The 19,433-nt window shown below is 36.5% G+C and overlaps 1 protein-coding gene across 5 annotated transcripts in view; it reads left to right on the top strand.

Moving 5' to 3' along the window:
• Positions 1-19,433, top strand: part of synrg.L (synergin, gamma L homeolog) — a 53,549-nt gene that overhangs the window by 17,981 nt on the left and 16,135 nt on the right. For 2 of the 5 annotated variants that reach the window (XM_018246470.2, XM_018246469.2), the window contains exons 7-16: positions 4,998-5,194; positions 6,760-7,002; positions 8,115-8,239; positions 9,136-9,257; positions 10,800-11,723; positions 14,086-14,562; positions 15,863-16,020; positions 16,234-16,287; positions 16,806-16,902; positions 18,829-18,977. In XM_018246470.2, the coding sequence (XP_018101959.1) occupies positions 4,998-5,194; positions 6,760-7,002; positions 8,115-8,239; positions 9,136-9,257; positions 10,800-11,723; positions 14,086-14,562; positions 15,863-16,020; positions 16,234-16,287; positions 16,806-16,902; positions 18,829-18,977 (2,546 nt within the window). Of the gene's footprint in view, positions 1-4,997; positions 5,195-6,759; positions 7,003-8,114; positions 8,240-9,135; positions 9,258-10,799; positions 11,724-14,085; positions 14,563-15,862; positions 16,021-16,233; positions 16,288-16,805; positions 16,903-17,819; positions 18,180-18,828; positions 18,978-19,433 lie in introns of those variants that run through there. The other 3 variants (XR_001934393.2, XR_001934392.2, XM_041581961.1) reach the window with 3 other exon arrangements.

Raw genomic sequence — 19,433 nt, 5'->3', positions numbered from 1 at the left:
GAGAGAGAGAGAGAGAGAGAGAGAGAGAGAGAGAGGAGAGAGAGAGAGAGAGAGAGAGAGAGAGAGAGAGAGAGAGAGAGAGAGAGAGAGAGAGAGAGAGAGAGAGAGAGAGAGAGAGAGAGAGAGAGAGAGAGAGAGAGAGAGAGAGAGAACATTTTTCTAATTTTGCTTCTGTACATTACCACAATGAATTTTAAATGAAACAACTCAGATGCAGCTGAACTGCAGACTGTCAGCTTTAATTCAGTGGGCTGAACAAAAAGATTGCATACAAATGTGGGGAACTAAAGCCTTTTTTTAACACAATCACTTCATTTCAGGGGCTTAAAAGCAATTGGACAATTGACTCAAAGGCTATTTCATGGGCAGGTGTGGGCAATTCCTTTTGTTATATAATTATCAACAAAGCAGATACAATCCCTTGTGCTGATTTGAGGGGGGTACTTGTATGTGGAAGATTTTGCTGTGCACAGACAACATGCGGTCAAAGATGCTCTCCATGCAGGTAAAACAAGCCATCCTTAAACTGCAAAAACAGAAAAAACCCATCCGAGAAATTGCTACAATATTAGGAGTGGCAAAATCTACGGTTTGGTACATCCTGAGAAAGAAAGCACTGGTGAACTCAGCAACGCAAAAAGACCTGAACGTCCACGGAAGACAACAGTGGTGGATGATCGCAGAATCATTTTCATGGTGAAGAGAAACCCCTTCACAACAGCCAAACAAGTGAACAACACTCTCCAGGAGGTAGACGTATCGATATCCAAGTCTACCATAAAGAGAAGACTGCATGAAAGTAAATACAGAGGGTGCACTGCAAGGTGCAAGCATCAAGAATTGAAAGGTTAGGTTGGACTTCTAAAAAAAAAAAAAAAAAAAATCTAAAAAAAGCCAGCACAGTTATGGAAAAACATTCTTTGGACACATAAAACCAAGATCAACCAGAAGGGGTGGAACAGCTCATGATCCAAAGCATACCATATCATCTGTAAAACATGGCAGAGGCAGTGTGATAGCTTGGGCGTGCATGGCTGCCAGTGGCACTGGGACACTAGAGTTTATCGATGATGTGACACAGGACAGAAGCAGCCGAATGAATTCTGAGGTGTTCAGAGACATAAAGTCTGCTCACATCCAGCTAAATGCAATCAAATTGATTGGGAGGTGTTTCATAATACAGATGGACAATGACCCAAAACATGCAGCCAACGCAACCCAGGAGTTTATTAAAGAAGTGGAATATTCTTGAATAGCCAAGTCAGTCACCTGATCTGAACCCAATTGAGCATGCATTTCACTTGTTGAACACTAAACTTCGGTCAGAAAGGCCCACAAACAAACAGCAACTGAAAGCTGCTGCAGCAAAGGCCAGGCAGAGCATTAAAAAGGGGGAAACCCAGAATCTGGTGATGTACATGAGTTCAAGATTTCAGGCTGTCATTGCCAGCAATTGGTCTTCAACCAAGTATTAGAAACAAACATTTTATTTTCAGTTTTTAATTTGTCTAATTACTTTTGAGCCCCTGAAATGAAGTGATTGTGTTAAAAAAAGGCTTTAGTTCCTCACATTTTTATGCGATCTTTATGTACAACCAACTGAATTAAAGCTAAAAGTCTGCAGTCCAACTGCATCTGAGTTGTTTCATTTAAAATTCATTGTGGTAATGTACAGAACCAAAATTAGAAAAAAGTTCTCTGTCAAAATATTTATGGACCTAACTGTATGTATATATGTATGTATATATGTATGTATATATGTGTGTATATATATATATATATATATATATATATATATATATATATATATATATATATATATATATGTGTGTGTATGTATATATATATATATATATATATATATATATATATATATATATATATATATATATAATGTGTGTGTGTGTGTATATATATATATATATATATATATATATATATATATATATATATATATATATATATATATATATATATATATATATATATATATATATATATAATCTCCTGATGGTGGTCCCTTGAGGTACCGAAACGCGTAGATGTTTATATGGTTTAGTAAAGGACTTCTAACAACCTTTATGCTCTGAGTGCTTCCTTTTATTTTTGGACTTTATATTGAATTGGGTTAGCACCCGGCGAAATGATCGAATGGTGGAGGTGAGTGCTGGCAACCAATGGCTTTATATATATATTGTAAAGTTCAGGGGGAGAGGGATCACCCATGCACTACGGCCACACAATAGTAGTATAAATGTCCTTTTATTTTAGTCAAGCTTAAACAAGCTTTATCTTCAGCAGGTACAAATGACAACATAAACAGGCTGTATCTTCAGCAGGTAAAAATGGCAGTTTGAACACAGTTTTTTCAGCATAAAGTAACAATGGCTTTCATGCTCAGCAAAACTGACAAATTAAACAGTTCATTTTTCCATTCAGGGATCAGGCTCACCTAGCCTTGCAAAACGTTGAACTCCCAGTCAAGAGAGCAGTTTCCAAACACACTTCTCTCGTGCAGACCTCACGTGTGTCTACCAACCCCCTTCCTGGGCTCTCTTAACTCCTCCACTGCTGCAGTAATTAGCCCTGCGGTGCACCCTCCAGGTACCTGAATAAAGGGGAAATATACTTGTTGTCTAGGACCCACCCCTGGAGTCCTGTACAATATATAGTGAATAAAGTACCCCCTTTTGTAAAATATAGGGATATTATAAGTTACCGAGGAGTTTCATGACCATATAAAAACACGAGGCCGAAGGCCGAGTGTTTTTATACAGGTCATGGAACTCCGAGGTAACTTCTAATATCCTCATATTTTACAACTGGGGGTACTTTATTTATTATAATACACAAATTTCAATGAGTCATGTGACAGAAATGACATCAGAACTCACCGTTAATAACTGATGACATCAGAACTCACCGTTTATAAGGATATAATTTACAGGATATTCATGGCTTTTGTGTATTATAACGGCTTCTAGTTCATACAGAAACATAAGCAGCGAGGGCATTGCGACTCGGGGCTCAGAGTGGGTGCATTTATTACATAGATTCTATTTAGCACTTCTTTATATTGCTCCACAAGGGTACGCAGAACACAAGATAAAAGCACACACAGCACTTCAATAAACACAAAATAATGTCATTGTGTTATATAGTGAATAAAGAAACCCCTGTTGTAAAATATAAAGATATTATAAGTTACCGAGGAGTTTCATGACCATATAAAAACACGAGGTCGAAGGCCGCATGTTTTTATACAGGTCATGGAACGCCGAGGTTACTTCTAATATCCTCATATTTTGCAACAAGGCTACTTTATTTATTATAATACACAAGTTTCAGTGAGTCATGTGACCGAAATGACATCAGAACTCACCGTTTATAACTGATGACATCAGAACTCACTGTTTATAAGGATATAATTTACAAGATATTCATGGCTTTTGTGTATTATATATATATATATATATAATACACAAAAGCCATGAATATCCTGTAAATTATATCCTTATAAACGGTGAGTAGTGATGTCATCAGTTATAAACGGTGAGTAGTGATGTCATTTCTGTCACATGACTCACTAAATTTTGTGTATTATAATAAATAAAGTACCCCCAGTTGTAAAATATGAGGATATTAGAAGTTACCTCGGAGTTCCATGACCTGTATAAAAACACTCGGCCTTCGGCCTCGTGTTTTTATATGGTCATGAAACTCCTCGGTAACTAATAATATCCTTATATTTTACAAGAGGGGGTACTTTATTCAATATATATATATATATATATATATATATATATATATATATATATATATATATATATATATATATATATATATATATATATATATATATATATAGCAACAGTAACAGCCTCTAGACGCCTCCTATAGCCCTTGATGACTGTCTGGATTCTAGATGGTGGTATTTTTGACTATTAGTCCATACAAAATCTCTCCAGTTCAGTTAAATTTGATGGCTGCCGAGCAGAGACAGCCTGCTTGAAATCATCCCATAGATTTTCGATGATATTCAAGCTGGGGGACTGTGACTGCCATTCTAGAATATTGTACTTTTTCCTCTGCATAAATGCCTTTGTATATTTCGAAGTGTGTTTAGGGTCATTGTCTTGATGGAATATCCAACCCGTGCGTAACTTCAACTTTGTGACTGATGCTAGAACATTATACCAAACAACTTGGGATGAATTCATCTGACCCTCAAATTTAACAAGGGCCACCTTAAATACCTTTTCTCATGATTGGACACACCTGCCTATGAAGTTCAAGGCTTAACAAGCTAATACAACCCATTTGGTGTTGCCAGTAATCATCATTGAGCAGTTACATGCATTCAAATTAGCACAATTTAATTAGCAAACTGTTTGCACAGACAGTTTTTCACATTTGATTTAATTCCATACAACTGAATACTGCTTCACTAAAAATCTTTGTTCAGAAAACACCCCGGTACTCGGATATTCCTGGGAAATGAAAGACATACCATTATCTTTTTTGTTGAAAGTGGAGTACATTATCATACAGGCTGAGATGGGTTCCCAAACTTTTATGTTAATTACTTTAAAATGCTTTCATAAGAATCCAGATATTGCTTAAGTGGGTCTGAACAAGAAAATAGCGGGGGTGGAGGTGGGACCACTTCAAAGAGATGTTGGTATAGAGGAAACTGGACCCAAGTTATAAACTGCTGAAATGTAAGAATAGAAATGTAAGTCTTCAGTACGGAGTAAGTCACATGTCAAAATCCTTGGCAGAGACAAGCAACATCACTGTTCTGGGGCATGAGCATTCATGATATGATTTTAGATTTGCAAATAATCTTCTTAGGCGTAAAATTTGATTAGTCGGGATGTACTAGTGATGTTGTCACTATGACTAACCTTGCTGCTAAAAAAACCTCATTAGAATGTTTTTTAATAAATGTTCAATTTTCAGTTTATCAACTGTGATAGTTTTTTTATTTTATTCAGAGTTTTACAAGAACATTTTAGAAACCACAATGACGGCTACTGGAATAGATACAGCGAAACTATATCCTATATTGATGTCATCAGGTCTTCCCAGAGAGACTTTGGGGCAGATCTGGGCTTTAGCTAATCGGACAATGCCAGGAAAACTTGCAAAAGAAGAACTGTACATTGTTTTAGCAATGATAGCCATTGCTCAGGTATGCTTTCGTATTTCCCACAGAACATATACACATTGAGATTAATGGCAGTTGCCATCCAGAATAGTCTGCTATTTTGTAACATGAGAAAGGCTTTAGCATGCACATTGCAAATGTGAGAGAGGCTTTATATACATTAAAGCAGATGATTTTATTTGAATATGTATATCTTGTGCTATTGTTCATTTACACCCTTTTTTTAAAATATATTTATTTATTTGAAAGTTGCATTCTAATTATGCTACCATTCATTAAAATGATCAAGTGACAAATTAACAGTATGCATTGCTTGTACTGCATCTGCAAGCACTGACTTACTGGTATAGTTAGCAAACTGTGAAAATTATTGTTTTCCCCCTTTGATAAATATGCCCCTAAAATCTTATGTGACTAGAAAGTGGCAAAATCATTCTCTGGCAAACTGTGGCGATCTCTTTTCTGAGTCAGTGTATTACCACTTCTATACTATTAAGGGCTGTCTGTTTGCTAGATAGCTGCTGTTCACAAAATGAAATAATTCAACAACCACTAAAAATTAAAAAAATTAAGCCCAAATGTGTATTGTCTCAGAATATTATTGTCGACATCATATTATAAGTTACTTTGAAGACAAACTACCTCTTTAAAGGGGACCTGTCATCCATACATAAAAAGCTGTATAAAAAAAAAGTCCTTTTCAAAGTAAACATGAAATTAAAATATTTATTTATTTTTAAATTAAAGCATCCATACCTGTTATAAACACGTTTTAAAGTCTTAGCTTCAAACAAGGATTGCCTGCCCCGACTCTGCCTAAATCATAGAGGTAGGGTAGCTATTAACCTTTTCATTCTGAACTTGCTAGATGTCCCTACTCCCGTCACATCCCCCCCATCCTCAGTATCTAATTGTATAGCCAGGCCATGGGTATCAGGTGCCCAATTCTGTTGCAAGATTTTAGAATGATGCAAAGCTTGCCTTAATACCAATGTCCACAAAATTCCAAGATTAAAAGAAACAAGATTTAAATAATTTATGTAGTAAAAATTAAGTCTATTTTGCTTGACTAACATCATAAAATAGGATTTGGATTTTTTTTAAGGTGACAGGTCCCCTTCACAGTTCAACTTTATTTTATTAAAAAAAAGATTACATTTTAGCATGCATTTTAGCTGGGAATGTATTTTTCTTTTCTGTTCTTGTCTTTTTTTTACTTGCAAACCCAGTGTGTGGGGTTTCCTGTCTTTGACAAAGGGGCGTGTCCCCGAAACGTTGCATCTACCGCATTAAACGTGCAAGGTGTTCCTTGCTTGCAGCAGCCTGTGTGCCTTTGGATTTCTTTTCCTGATACTAAATATGAGCTTCCATAAATTATAGGCCAGGGGCTAACCCTAGTATCCTAGACCTTTGTGCCACTCCCTCTTCTCTAATGAACTGTAGGCTGTTTTTCTGATACAGTTTGAAAAACATATACCTTCTTCAGACAGTGTAGTAAAACATAACCGCAAGTTAAAATCAAACATCTACTTTATACTAATTTAATTCTGTTATGCACTTTTATTTATAATGTTTTTATATATAATAAGAGAGGAGGACCTGCTCCCAATCTGGATGTTCTGACCCAGATTCCATCTGCTCCCATACCTGTTTTAAGTGGTTTTCCAGTGGCTTTGCCAACCCCATCAAATCAGCTGCATATGATGTCTACAGGACCTGCTTTGACGTTAACTCCTGTCCAGCAAGCTACAGTAATGAACAAATCTTCAGTAGCAGGGGAAACGGCATCAAATTTATTAAACACTTTCACACCTTCCTTCCTTGCTCATAAGGTAAGAAGATATGTATACATGCTTATAGTTTAATCATAGCATATCAAAGTTGATTTGTTTTACTATGATGTTATTATATCTTACCGTATTCTATTAATGGGGATAGGGGTGCACTGAATCCTGAATTCACTTCATACATTTGACAAATCTGAGCCTTTTTGTGCAAAGTCAGTTGTTTAGTTTGTTTGTGTTTTGATCAGGTATGTGAGTGGGATCTAATACATCTACTGGGGAAGGCACCCCCCCAATATTATATTGATCAGTGAAAATCTGACACCCAACTCATGAAGAGAGGCAGATGCTGAGAGGGAAATAGTGAAGAGTAACTTATTATTACAGAAGCTGTACAGAATGTTTGATTATATTTAGAAAGTGTCCTATTACAGAATCGTGAAGTTTATAGTAAATTTTCATTTTTGCAATAGTTCCCCTTTAACCCTAGACTAAAACTCAGCCGACAAGCACTATGCCCTCATAAATTATGAATTTTTGCAACTTTCTTTCTGAACTGGGGCCAGCATTCCTCTTGTGTCCCAAACATCCCATGCCATCCCATGTGCCCCAGGCATCCTATATGCTTGCACATGTGCAGAGAAGAATTTGTGTACTGCACTCATTCTGGATGCTGCAGAGGATGCTGGGAAACAAAACGACATAGCCACACAATGCTGAGAGGAACAGTACCCCAGACTGGTGCATTTTTTTGAAGAAGAGGAATGCTAGGTTGGAAGTAAGAGACTAGAATCACTGAGGTGATGCTAAACAACTTATAACCCCTCCCAGTAACTCTACCTATCCTCTAAAGCTCTAGACTAAACGGGTTTTTATAGGATTGTTACATGGTAAGGGCCTTTTCTGTAATCAACGCCTTGCCTCAGATTTACCTTACAGGGGTGGCAAAAAGCCCTTTTTACTGGAAATTGCAATATTTTCTTGCCCAGCACACATGTAGTGGGGTGGGGGGATGCATTATGTCAGAAATCCATTACATTATGGAATTAAAGAAATGGTCCCCTCTCTTGTATGACTTGTTGAAGCATTACAGCAGTCTTCATTGAAAAACAAAAGATTTTTAAATGGATTATTTTAATATTTTACCTTTTATTGTGTAGCCTGTTAAATTGGAAGATGATGATTTTCAGGATTTTCAAGATGCCTTTAAAACTGGACCCCTAAATGTCCCATCAGACTTCCAAAGTGACATTTCAATAAATAAAAAACCTCAGATACATAACAGGTAATGTTTTCTTGGTTGTCTTAAAAACTTTTGTGTTTGCTTTATAGTAATGCAAAGCTCTGTCTACACAGAATTATGCAAATGATTATACTTTAGAGTTTTCTTTGGAGCCCCACCGTCCAGAGGCTATTTATTTTTAAAATCTTGCTGTGGAATTATATTTTGAAAGACAAATTGATATACTTCATGCATTGGTTATTACCCTTTGACTGGTGTAAAACCAAACTAACTGGCCTTCATGTTACCACCCACAATGTCGTCTCCTCAGTCGAATTTGTATTTAGCAGCTAAGATAATTTTGCTGACTAATCGTATTAGATATTCTGCAAATCTATATATTGTACTTTATGCATGGTATATGTCTTACATCAATGGAAATATTATACCAATATAATACAGGTATGGGACCTGTTATCCAGAATGCTCGGGACCTGGGGTTTTCCAGATAATGGATCTTTCCGTAATTTGGGTCTTCATGCCTTATGTCTACTAAAAAATCTTTTAAACATGAAATAAACCCAATAGGCTGGTTTTGCTTCCAATAAGGATTAATTATATCTTCGTTGGGATCAAGTACAAGCTACTGTTTTATTATTACAGAGAAATCATTTTTAAAAATTTGGATTATTTGAATAAAATGGAGTCTATGGGAGACAGCCATTCCGTAATTCGGAGCTTTCTGGATATCGAGTTTCTGGATAAGGGATCCTATACCCGTATCTCAAAATGCCCATATTGTGTGTGCTATGTGTTAAAAACATATCTGGAAAGGTGATGTCATTTTGACTATCAAATCCAGCATGATTCTGCTTGTCATATAAAAGTAGCAGAATGGCTTCTAATGCAATTATAATATAATGTTTGTTTTGATATATTATTTTTCCCTTATTTTATAGCAGTAAAAAATTGATTATGCCAATTTCTGGTACAGCCGTTCCATCTGCCTCTGTTGATAAATATGCTGTCTTTAAAGAAATCACAATGGAAAAGCCTTCTGATAACACATCTACATTTGAAGGTAGGATTATCAATTTTGCTGAGTCTGTGTGTGGCATCAAAACAATACCTGAAATAAGCTAATTTTACTACTTTATACTAATACATTACTGCAGAAACGAATACAATTTTTTGTACTAAGTCAGTTAAATTCTTTAATTACACTGCAGCTATTGTTAGGATCCAGTATTTTCTGAACTTCATAGCACAGAATGGGGCATTTCTGCAGAAATTGATTGTCGCTTCAGACAGATAAAAGATATGGAAGGAGTTGGTAATCTTACTGCTAGAAATCAAAACATGGACAACAGGTCTAACATGAATGCAGTGTGAAAGGTGCAAAACAGATGGTGTTTTCTAAACCAGATTGCATCATTTTTCTATAGTTCCAGCCTAATTGTGTGCCCCACAAGTTCTGCATATCTATTCACGTTGGCACGTTTGCTTTTTGCTTTTTCCAGTGTAAGAGCAAATTCTGCCAGTGTGTCAATTATTAGTTGCAATTAGTGCTGGTAGTAAGCCTCAAGGCAGGTTTGTCCTATACGTTGCACCTGAAGCAGAAGCAAACACTGTTTTGGTGCCTGATGCAAGTATAGAAACAAGTACCTTTGTGAATAGGATTTAAATGATACAGTTTAATACTCTTTCTTGTGTTCATGAATGAGCCTTAATTCCTAAATTGTTAACCTTTTTGATAGAAATCATAACAGTAGATCTTTAGGTCTAATTTGGCAGAAAGACCATTTCATCAGAATCCTCCTGGTGGCAAAGACCAAACATCTTGCCAGTATTGTGATCAGGGCAAAGTCTGTGGTTGGCAAATCTCTTTTGAGCTTCAGAAATCATTTGCAAATTAGTTAGACATTGTAAAATGGATTATGCATTCACTGGCACACAGTAAAATATACTTGCTACTGTTTTTCCATGTTGAGGCAAGGTTGCAATTGTCTTTGTTCCTATATTCAAAATAGGTCATTTCAAGTACACAGAGGCCCAATCAGTCCCCCACCAGCCCACTAAACAGTGATTATCTATGGCATTTTACAGCAGCCCCTCTGAGATTTGCCAGAACTCACAGATTGCCAGTCCAAGCCTACCATGCCTCAAAGTGCACAAGCTGCCTCTTTAGTCTTTCATATATGAATCCCTCTCACCAAATAACATTCTGCTGTATAGACTACACACAGCCCTGGGGTCCTCTTGACCTTTTTTCTCCAAAAAAAACTCTGTTATTTTTCCTCTTGTGCTACTTATGTCAGGAATGATGCCAACTCAAACATCAAGGGGCACAGCTATATGGAAGTATCTTCACTTAGAGGAGTGTTGTAACTGTTTTGTCATAAAGCTTCTCTACCTGCATACTTGTAGAATAGCCTACATGCATAGAATATATTTAAGGTTTCCATGGGCTCTAGTTCTACTTTCAGATATTTGAAATAAGCATAGTGTTATCTGAGGATTTAGTGGATCAACTATTATTATTTGCCATTTAATTGTGTTTTATTTACTATAATCTGAGGAATAACGTTTATCACTGAAAGATTTAATTTTTTTTTGTTTACAGGAGAGAGCTTTGCAAACTTCAAGTCTTCTTCGGCTGAAGGTTCCATTGACACTAAAGCCTCAGATAGTATATTAACCTCTGATCTTTCTGCAGACATGGCAAATTTTTTGTCACCATCTCCTATTATACCTCTTCCACAGAAAACGACAGGTCAACATAAACCTTTAATAAATGCTTCAGACATTGATCCTTTCTCACTTGCAGTAACATCTACAACATTCAATCATCCCTTGCCAACCACAATCCCCTTATTAAGGCCTGCAACATCCAATGTACATTTTGTTTCATCAACTGATACTGTTTCTTCAATGACTTCTACTGTTTCATGTGAATTTGGAGATTTTGCACTTTGTGAGGCTTCTTCTGGTTCCCAGAATGACTTTGCTGATTTCAGGGCTTTTAACAATGACAACAGTGTTTTAGAACAAGATTTTGAAGACAAATATAAATCATTTAATACAGTACAAAGTACATCTAGTATGCAGTCTTATACAGCAACCACTGCTCAAGCAAAACACCATACAACATCATCTGTTACAAATAATTATGATACCCCTAAACCATATTGTTTGAACAACTCCAGTTTAATGCATGATGATATCAAGGACATAGTTTTCCCTGCTAGAGACCATTCCTTTGCCGATTCGCTTGCTGAAAAGGTCTCTGTGATGGAGAACAGCAATGAAAGATCATTTGTGGACAAGATTGCAGCTTTTAAACAGAACAGAGAGGACTCTGCTTCTATTAAATCTCTTGATCTTCCTTCTATCAGTGGCAGCAGCATTGGTAAAGAAGATTCAGAAGATGCACTCTCACTTCAGTTTGATATCAAATTGCCAGAAACGGAGGGGAATCTGAAGCATGTGATGTCTGATGGCTATCTGGATTTGCAATCAAGTGGTGGTCAAAGTCTGTCTCTAGCAGGTGAGGCATTTGATAGATGACATACTATATACATAGATATAGATATAAAACTGCTTGCACAATGTGTCAAAACAAATTAGCAATTACACAAAACAAGAAAATTGGGAGCACCTTCATAGTGCGGGAAACAATTATGGTCTGCAGGGCCAAGTCACATGGACATGTAACGAATGAGAGAACAATCAGAAAGAATGGCCCATTTAATTGCACCTATACATTGAAATTGTCCAATAATGTAAACATAAAAGAAAAGAAAATGTATGTATCTAAAAAACAAAACACAAAAGGTTAAAGATCAGGTTAGGAGAGAAAGCTATTCTGGGTATACCATCAATAGCTTCTGATCATTTATGCAGGGTCCGGTATTATTGAGAGACTAAACGTCTTCCATAAATGCACCCTACCAATGTATTATACTGTGCCCATACATATGTACTAGAATTTCAATAATCTTGAGCTGGCCTACTCCACCTTCAGAGTAACTCCCGGTTTGTGAGGGAGACAGGGGAGCATTTTGGTTAGAGTTCCAAAACCCTGTCTAAAAGAAACTAAAGAATAATACGCCTGATTAAAACTGACCACATGCACATGATCCATATACCGGTAATCCCAAGACACTGACACTTCAGTTTGGGGTGCCGCCATTATCGTTCTATTTAAGCAAAATCTCTTTTCTTTTCATGACTGGGGATATTGGACAATGCCAGTGGGTAGGTGCAATTAAATAGACCATTGAAAACAGTATTGTCGGCAGTATTTGTCAGTTGCTATTCTTTGCAGTGCTGTGAAGATGCATGCAAACTGTTGTGGGAACTGGATTCTTTGCTGAAAGAGAGCCAGCTTCAGTTACAGGGCTTCAAGAGTAAGGAACAACTGTGTTAAAAGGAACAAACAAATACAGCTGCAATTATAATGATTTAATAGGGCTCTATAAGAAATGTCGTATATTGGAACTTTCTAAAAAATTGGGTTTTTGGATTAATTATATCCTACCCGTTGTAAAAATTACAGTCACTAAAAAAAAGTTAGAAAATATTCTGTTATGGGTACCAGAATATAAAATGGATTAAAATGGCGTGCCTCAAATTTTATGGGAGACCAGGCACCCTAGGCAGAAGATCATTTAACAGGCACCTGCCCAGTGCCATAGGCAGGTGGCTTTTCTGCCTACCCCTACTTCCGACCCTACTACTTGCCACTCCCCCCAGTTTCATCATGTCTTGACCATAGATCTCTGAATCACACCCCTGTTCCGGCTTTTTAATTTTTGTTGTAACACAGAGGAGGCCCATGGGTGATAAGCAAACTTTTGACCAGAGTGCAAAAACATAGAGTGATTGCTAGGCAAGGCTAGAACTGTAACCTGTAAATTGTTAGTTAGTAACACTAGACTTCTGTTTGAAAAAAAAAAAACATAGTCAAATAGAAAAGGAAGGTATACATGGCAGAGACTGAATGTGCTTCACTTTTACAACATGATATTTGCTGTTTTGGCTGTCAAAATTATCCAGTTAAGTTAAATTCTCAGCCCTCTCTTTTAAATTGGGCTTTTCTAAAAATTCACAGTTACTGAGGGTCCTAAACTTTCCCTTTTCTGCAAGACAAGCTGCCGGCATCTTTCACCAACTTCCCAGACATCCCCGTGCTTATTTAGACTTGGCCCAAGTACAGTGCAGAGCTTTTCCAATAGGAGGCATGCCTTGTTCTTTAATGCCTAGGGTAATGTTGATTAGATTATTATCATTGTTATTATGCTATATTTAAATAGTTTATTTTGGTCCACTTGAGAGTGATCTATAGTGTCCTTCCCCATTCTGTATTTGCCAGCAATTTTTCATTGCTGCCCGCTCCCCTCACACCTTACACCCAGTGATAGAATTACTTTACAGAAGTATCAAACATAGCAGTCATCTGAGCATTCTTTAATGTACAGAATCTAATATGATGATGTATCTTTTTTGTAAATGCTGGATTAGGAGACTACCTATGGGATTTCTTAATGAAATCACCATTTTAAAAAACATTTACATTTTAAAATTCATTTATAGAAGAGCATGTCTTTGCAGTTGATTTGGTTGATTCTGACCTAACATTATTTTCTTAGAGACTTAAGTTCTCCCTGTGTGTGCATGGTTATTCTCCAGGTACTCCAGTTTCCTCCAACACTCCAAATAAATACAGGCAGATTAACTGGCTCTTGATAAAATTGACCATAGGATGTATGCATTGTAGGCACCTATGTAAATGATTATTAGTCTACATAAAGCTTTTCACAACATGTCGGTTCTAAACAAATAAAGGATAATCAGCAACTGGAATATTTCCCATGTTGTCTTTTTATTGAAGGTTTTCTTGTTTTTAGATATGGATGATTTTAAAGGAGGGAATAATCAACTGGAAAGCAATGACTGGTTTGAAAAGGATTTCATACTAAATCAACACTGCAGCACCAGTGATCTCGCTGTTTTGCAAGAAAAAGTGTCTTCCTTTGGAGACCCTACAGCAGCCATATCAAAGATGAATACATTTACAAATGAAAGCTTCTTTAAAGAAGGGAAAAGTACTATAAAGCCCTTGGAAGAACTAAATGAGGACTTTTTCAATAAGAAAGAGGAAGATGTGTCTGCTCTTAGTCTGGAACAAGACACAAAGAGCCATGAAAAGCCTTCTATTTGCATTGCTCCTGAGGACAAAAATAGTAGTGATTTTGGAGAGTTCCAAAGAGAAAAAACAAAAATAAGTAAGTTTGACTTTTTAATGGCCACCTCTCAGGGAAAAGTAAAGTCAAGTGAAGAAATGATTAAAAATGAGCTTGCAACGCTGGACTTGTGTGCTCAAGGTGAGTACTTTGTAGCTGGTCTTCATGGTTTGTTTTTTGCAGGAATGGTACATGTTATGCAGAATACTCAGGAACTAGGGGTTTCCAGGTAAGTGATCTTTGCACAATTTGGATCACTGTACTTTAAAGGAAAACTATACCCCCCAAACAATGTAGGTCTCTATAAAAAGATATTGCATAAAACAGCTCATATGTAAAGTCCGTCTTCATGTAAATAAACCATTTTCATATTAATATACTTTTCTAGTAGTATGTGCCATTGGGTAATCATAAATAGAAAATTGCCATTTTAAAAAATAAGGGCCGCCCCCTGAGATCGTAGGATTCACTGTACTCTCAAACATACCAACAAACTATACATGTTAGGTCACATGAGCCAATTAACAGACAGAGTCGTGTCTTTTGCTTCCACACTTCTTCCTGTTAGAGTTGAAGTATTTCTGGTCAGGTGATCTCTGAGACAGCACAGAGACCATCACGAAATGGTGGCTCAAGGCAAGAGATGTAAAAAGGCAATATTTTACTTAAATATATATTCCAGTTTGGTGAGATTCTTTAATATGCCACTTAATATGATATGAACTATCTGTTCATTTTGGGGGTATAGTTTTCCTTTAAATTAACTTATAGTATAATTTAGAGATTGATATTCTTAGACAATTTGCATTTACTTTTCAATTTTTATATTGTCATTTTTGAATTATTTTGATTTTTTTAGCAGCTGTCTGTTTACTAGGGTCCAAATTACCCTAGCAAACAGGCAATGATTTGAACAAGAGACTGTAATATAAAATAGGAGAGGACCTGAATAGAAATATAAATAATAAAATGTAGCAATATTGTAGCCTCACTGCACAATACTTTTTGGCTGCTTGGGTCAGTGGCGCCTATTTGAAAGCTGGAAAGAGTAATGCAAAAACTATAAGAAATAAAAAATGAAGACCAAATGAAAAGAATGTGCCATTGTATAACATAATTAAAATTAACTTAAAGGTGAACTACCCCTTTAAGTCTGATTAAAAAATAATTCAACCATTAAATATTGTTTTGTCTCCAGTAAGGATTCATTATGTCTTAGTTGGGATAAAGTACAAGGTACTGTTTTATTATTGCAGAGAAAAAGGAAATAATATTAAAAAATGTGAATTATTTTAATAAAAAGGAGTCTTTGGGAGATGGCCGTTACATAATTTCTTTACATTTAGTGATTTTTTTTTTATCATTAAATTGAGATGCTGAATTTCTTAAAAGTTTTTAAGATGGCAAATATTCCTTTTGATCCTTTTGATTTCATTCATAGGATCCCATAAAAGAAGTTTAAGCCTTGGTGACAAAGACATCAATCCTGCCCTTTTATCTGCTCCTGAGAAGCCTCGTGACCGTTCAAATACACTAAGTGAAAAGCCAGCATTGCCTGTCATCAGGGATAAGTACAAAGATCTTACTGGAGAGGTAGAGGTAAGAGACACCGGATGCTGACTAGTCATTCATCTAGTGAATATGCAGATTTTATAACACAGTTCTTTAATGACATATTACACTCAAAAGCAAAATGAGCTAATATATTATTAGCATAACTACATTCATCATGCGTTTTGCTCTTATTCTTTATGGTTTGGTTGGGGTTTCTTTTACTGAAAATGTCTAACAATCTCTGTTTCTTTGCTTTAGGAAAGTGAGCGATATGTATATGAATGGCAAAGATGCCTAGAAAGCGCCCTTAAGGTAGTTATATGATTCTTTCAAATAATATGAACACCATTTTTAAAAAAATGCTTACCAGTCAGCTCATTAATTACTTTATCACCGTAATGCTAATATTAAAAAGGGAAGAATGCATATTATAGAATAGAAAGGTATGGGACCTGTTATCCAGAATGCTCAGGACCTGCGACTTTCCAGATAGCGAACATAGAAAATCATGTAAACATTAAGTAGACCCAATAGGCTGGTTCTGCATCCAATAAGGATTAATTATATCCTAGTTTGGAGCATGTACAAGGTACTGTTTTATTACAGGGAAAAAGAAAATAATTTTTAAAGATTTTGATATTTTGTTTAAAATGGATCCAATAGGTGATGAATTTTCTGTAGGCTTCCGGCTGGCCCACACATCACTACTTCTAACATTCTCATTTTAGAAAGGTTGCAATAATAGCATGCTTATGAATCAATGGTTCAATATCATAAAAATCTTTTGTGTTTTGTAGTAACCATCCTTCACTGTGTTTTATGTATTCCAGATTATCGCAAAAGCTAATGACACTCTCAATGGAATAAGTAGCTCATCTGTGTGCACAGAAGTTATTCAGTCTGCACAGGGCATGGAATATCTGTTAGGTATGGTTTCTTCTTTAAAATGTCTTTTCATGCCTTTTCTGTAAAACATATATCAGATATGTTGGAAAATAACTACTTACCGTATATACTCGAGTATAAGCCGACCCGAGTATAAGCCGAGGTACCTAATTTTACCTACATAAACTGGGAAACCTTGTTGACTCGAGTATAAGCCTAGGGTGCTGGTAAGTTTTCTACTTTTTTACACAACTCTCCAGTAGATCCATTAAGTAGGTTCAGCAAGTTGAAGTCAAGTATTTAGGGGTGTCCAAACTGTATACTGTTGCCGCTTATCCACACCCAACAATTACATGTTAAAGAGAGAGGTGTACAAAATTTTCCATAATAAATAGCAACCCCTGAATGTTAATGGGTAGTTTCTGAACCAGTAGTACTTAGCGTCACTGCTAGGATGAGAGAGAGAGATTTATATTATGGTTGCTAATTTAGGGCAAGATTGAATCCACACTAACACATGTATAGTATGTGTGTGTATATATATATATATATATATATATATATATATAATATATAATATTAATAAAGCAATAGAAGGATCAGTTGGGTTGTTTTTCATTTACTTGAATGGTGTCAAATAAACAGCATTTTTTCCAAATCCCTCTCATCAATGTGTGACTGAGGCTACAAATCTCCCAATAGGCCATTACCTTTAAAGGGAAATGCTGTTTATTCGTGACCATTCAAATAAATGAAAAACATCCCAACTGATTCTTCTATTGCTTTATTATATATGTATATATATGTAGCATTGATATCTTTCTTCAGGCGGTATAGGGGCCACATGAAGTTGTGCCTGGTATGTGTAGGAGAGAGAGCAGTTAAATGAGCTGAGGGTGACTTGTGTGGGAGCTGCCTCTACTCACAGAAAGTAGTGCCATATTCTCCATTTCCTTTAGAGCAGCCAGGGGGGAGGGAGAGCGAGAGAGACTGGATCGCATGTTACCGGTTATTTACAGCAGCTGAAAACCGTCACAATCAACCTGCATCGGCACCGGAATATGCGGAAGGGGCCATGTGATCTTTTCTTCCATGGAAGCTCTGCCGCCCCAGGTCCTAAAGCCCAGGGATTGCATGTTAATTTACAGCAGGCACCGAGAACCTGAAAACCGGCACAATGAACTCAGCACCGGAAGATGCGGAAGGGGCCATGTGATCTTTTCTTCCATGAAGTCTCTGCCGCCCAGGTCCTAAAGCCCACTGGATCGCATGCCAATTTACAGCAGGTGCTGGACGCCCCTGCAGCAACAATAATTACGGTAATGGATTGAAAATGGCTTCCGGCTGAGCTAATGCATACAGCCAGGAACGAGGCAGCTGTGTGGGCCACAGGAGGGCCAAATTGATGCGGTTTGGGTAATGACTCGAGTATAAGCCGAGGTAGACTTTTTCAGCACATTTTGGGTGCTGAAAAACTCGGCTTATACTCGAGTATATACGGTAGTTTGACTTGACCAAATTTCTGTTTAAACACTTTTCATCTGCCATCTTTATGTGATATATTTTTGGGAGTATTCAGTCACCCGTGTCTATAAACAGCTTATTCGGAGAAGTTAGGTTGTGAATCTACAGTGGTTTTACACTTAGCAATATTATAGTCTGAATTAGACAATAAATACCACAGTGATGTAGTAAAGTCTATTTTATTATTTCTTAACTGTCAGAAAAGGCAGCAAGAACAAATATCAACAGTGACCCAGCATGTGACAAAGAACTTCAGTATCAGACAAGACATGCCCCAGAATAAACCAGCCTGTGTTAAATATGGCACAAATCTATATGTTAGCAAAGCCATTTCTTGATAAATAGGCATGTGTTGTGCCAGGTATATGCCCCAATTTCTTGTGAGTAAATCCAGTTGTTTAAATTAATTGTCTAATTAAAAAGTAATGTTTGTTTCATTTTAAGGTGTTGTAGAAGTCTACAGAGTTACTAAAAGAGTAGAACTGGGCATTAAGGCTACAGCTGTATGCAGTGAGAAACTTCAGCTATTACTAAAAGAAATAGACAAACTCTGGAACAACCTAATTGGATTCATGTCACTAGCCTCATTAATGGTAAGTTTTCTACTAAACCGAGAACAGTCTTGACTGAAACTTCCAGCACTGTTGAATTTTGCAAGTATAACTATTATTACATTTACTTATAAAGTGCAAACATATTATAATTGCCATACAGACTAACCAATACAGTAGGTAATAAGGACCCTGTCCACTAAGGCTTACAATCGGTGGGGTTGGGGTTATGTGAAATGCAAGGTATAAAAATATGTAGCTGTTTGAGTAGGTTGCATTGAAGAAATATTAATGTTAATTGATATGACTGTTAGTGAGGAGATCATGGATAATTAGGATGTGATGTGAGAAGGCTGATTTGTTATTCTGGGAATTTATGAATTGTGTACGGGAGTTGCTAGAGGTCAGTAGGTGTGTAGGCTTCACGGAAGAGGAGACTCTGTAGAGTAGGGGGATATTTGATATACATTTGATGGTTAATTATTATGTGGTGGAGTA

This window comes from Xenopus laevis, chromosome 2L (assembly GCF_017654675.1).
Source record: "Xenopus laevis strain J_2021 chromosome 2L, Xenopus_laevis_v10.1, whole genome shotgun sequence".
Taxonomy (NCBI): domain Eukaryota; kingdom Metazoa; phylum Chordata; class Amphibia; order Anura; family Pipidae; genus Xenopus; species Xenopus laevis.
The sequence above is the reverse complement of the archived record's forward strand: the minus strand, read 5'-3'. Positions and strand labels throughout refer to the sequence as shown.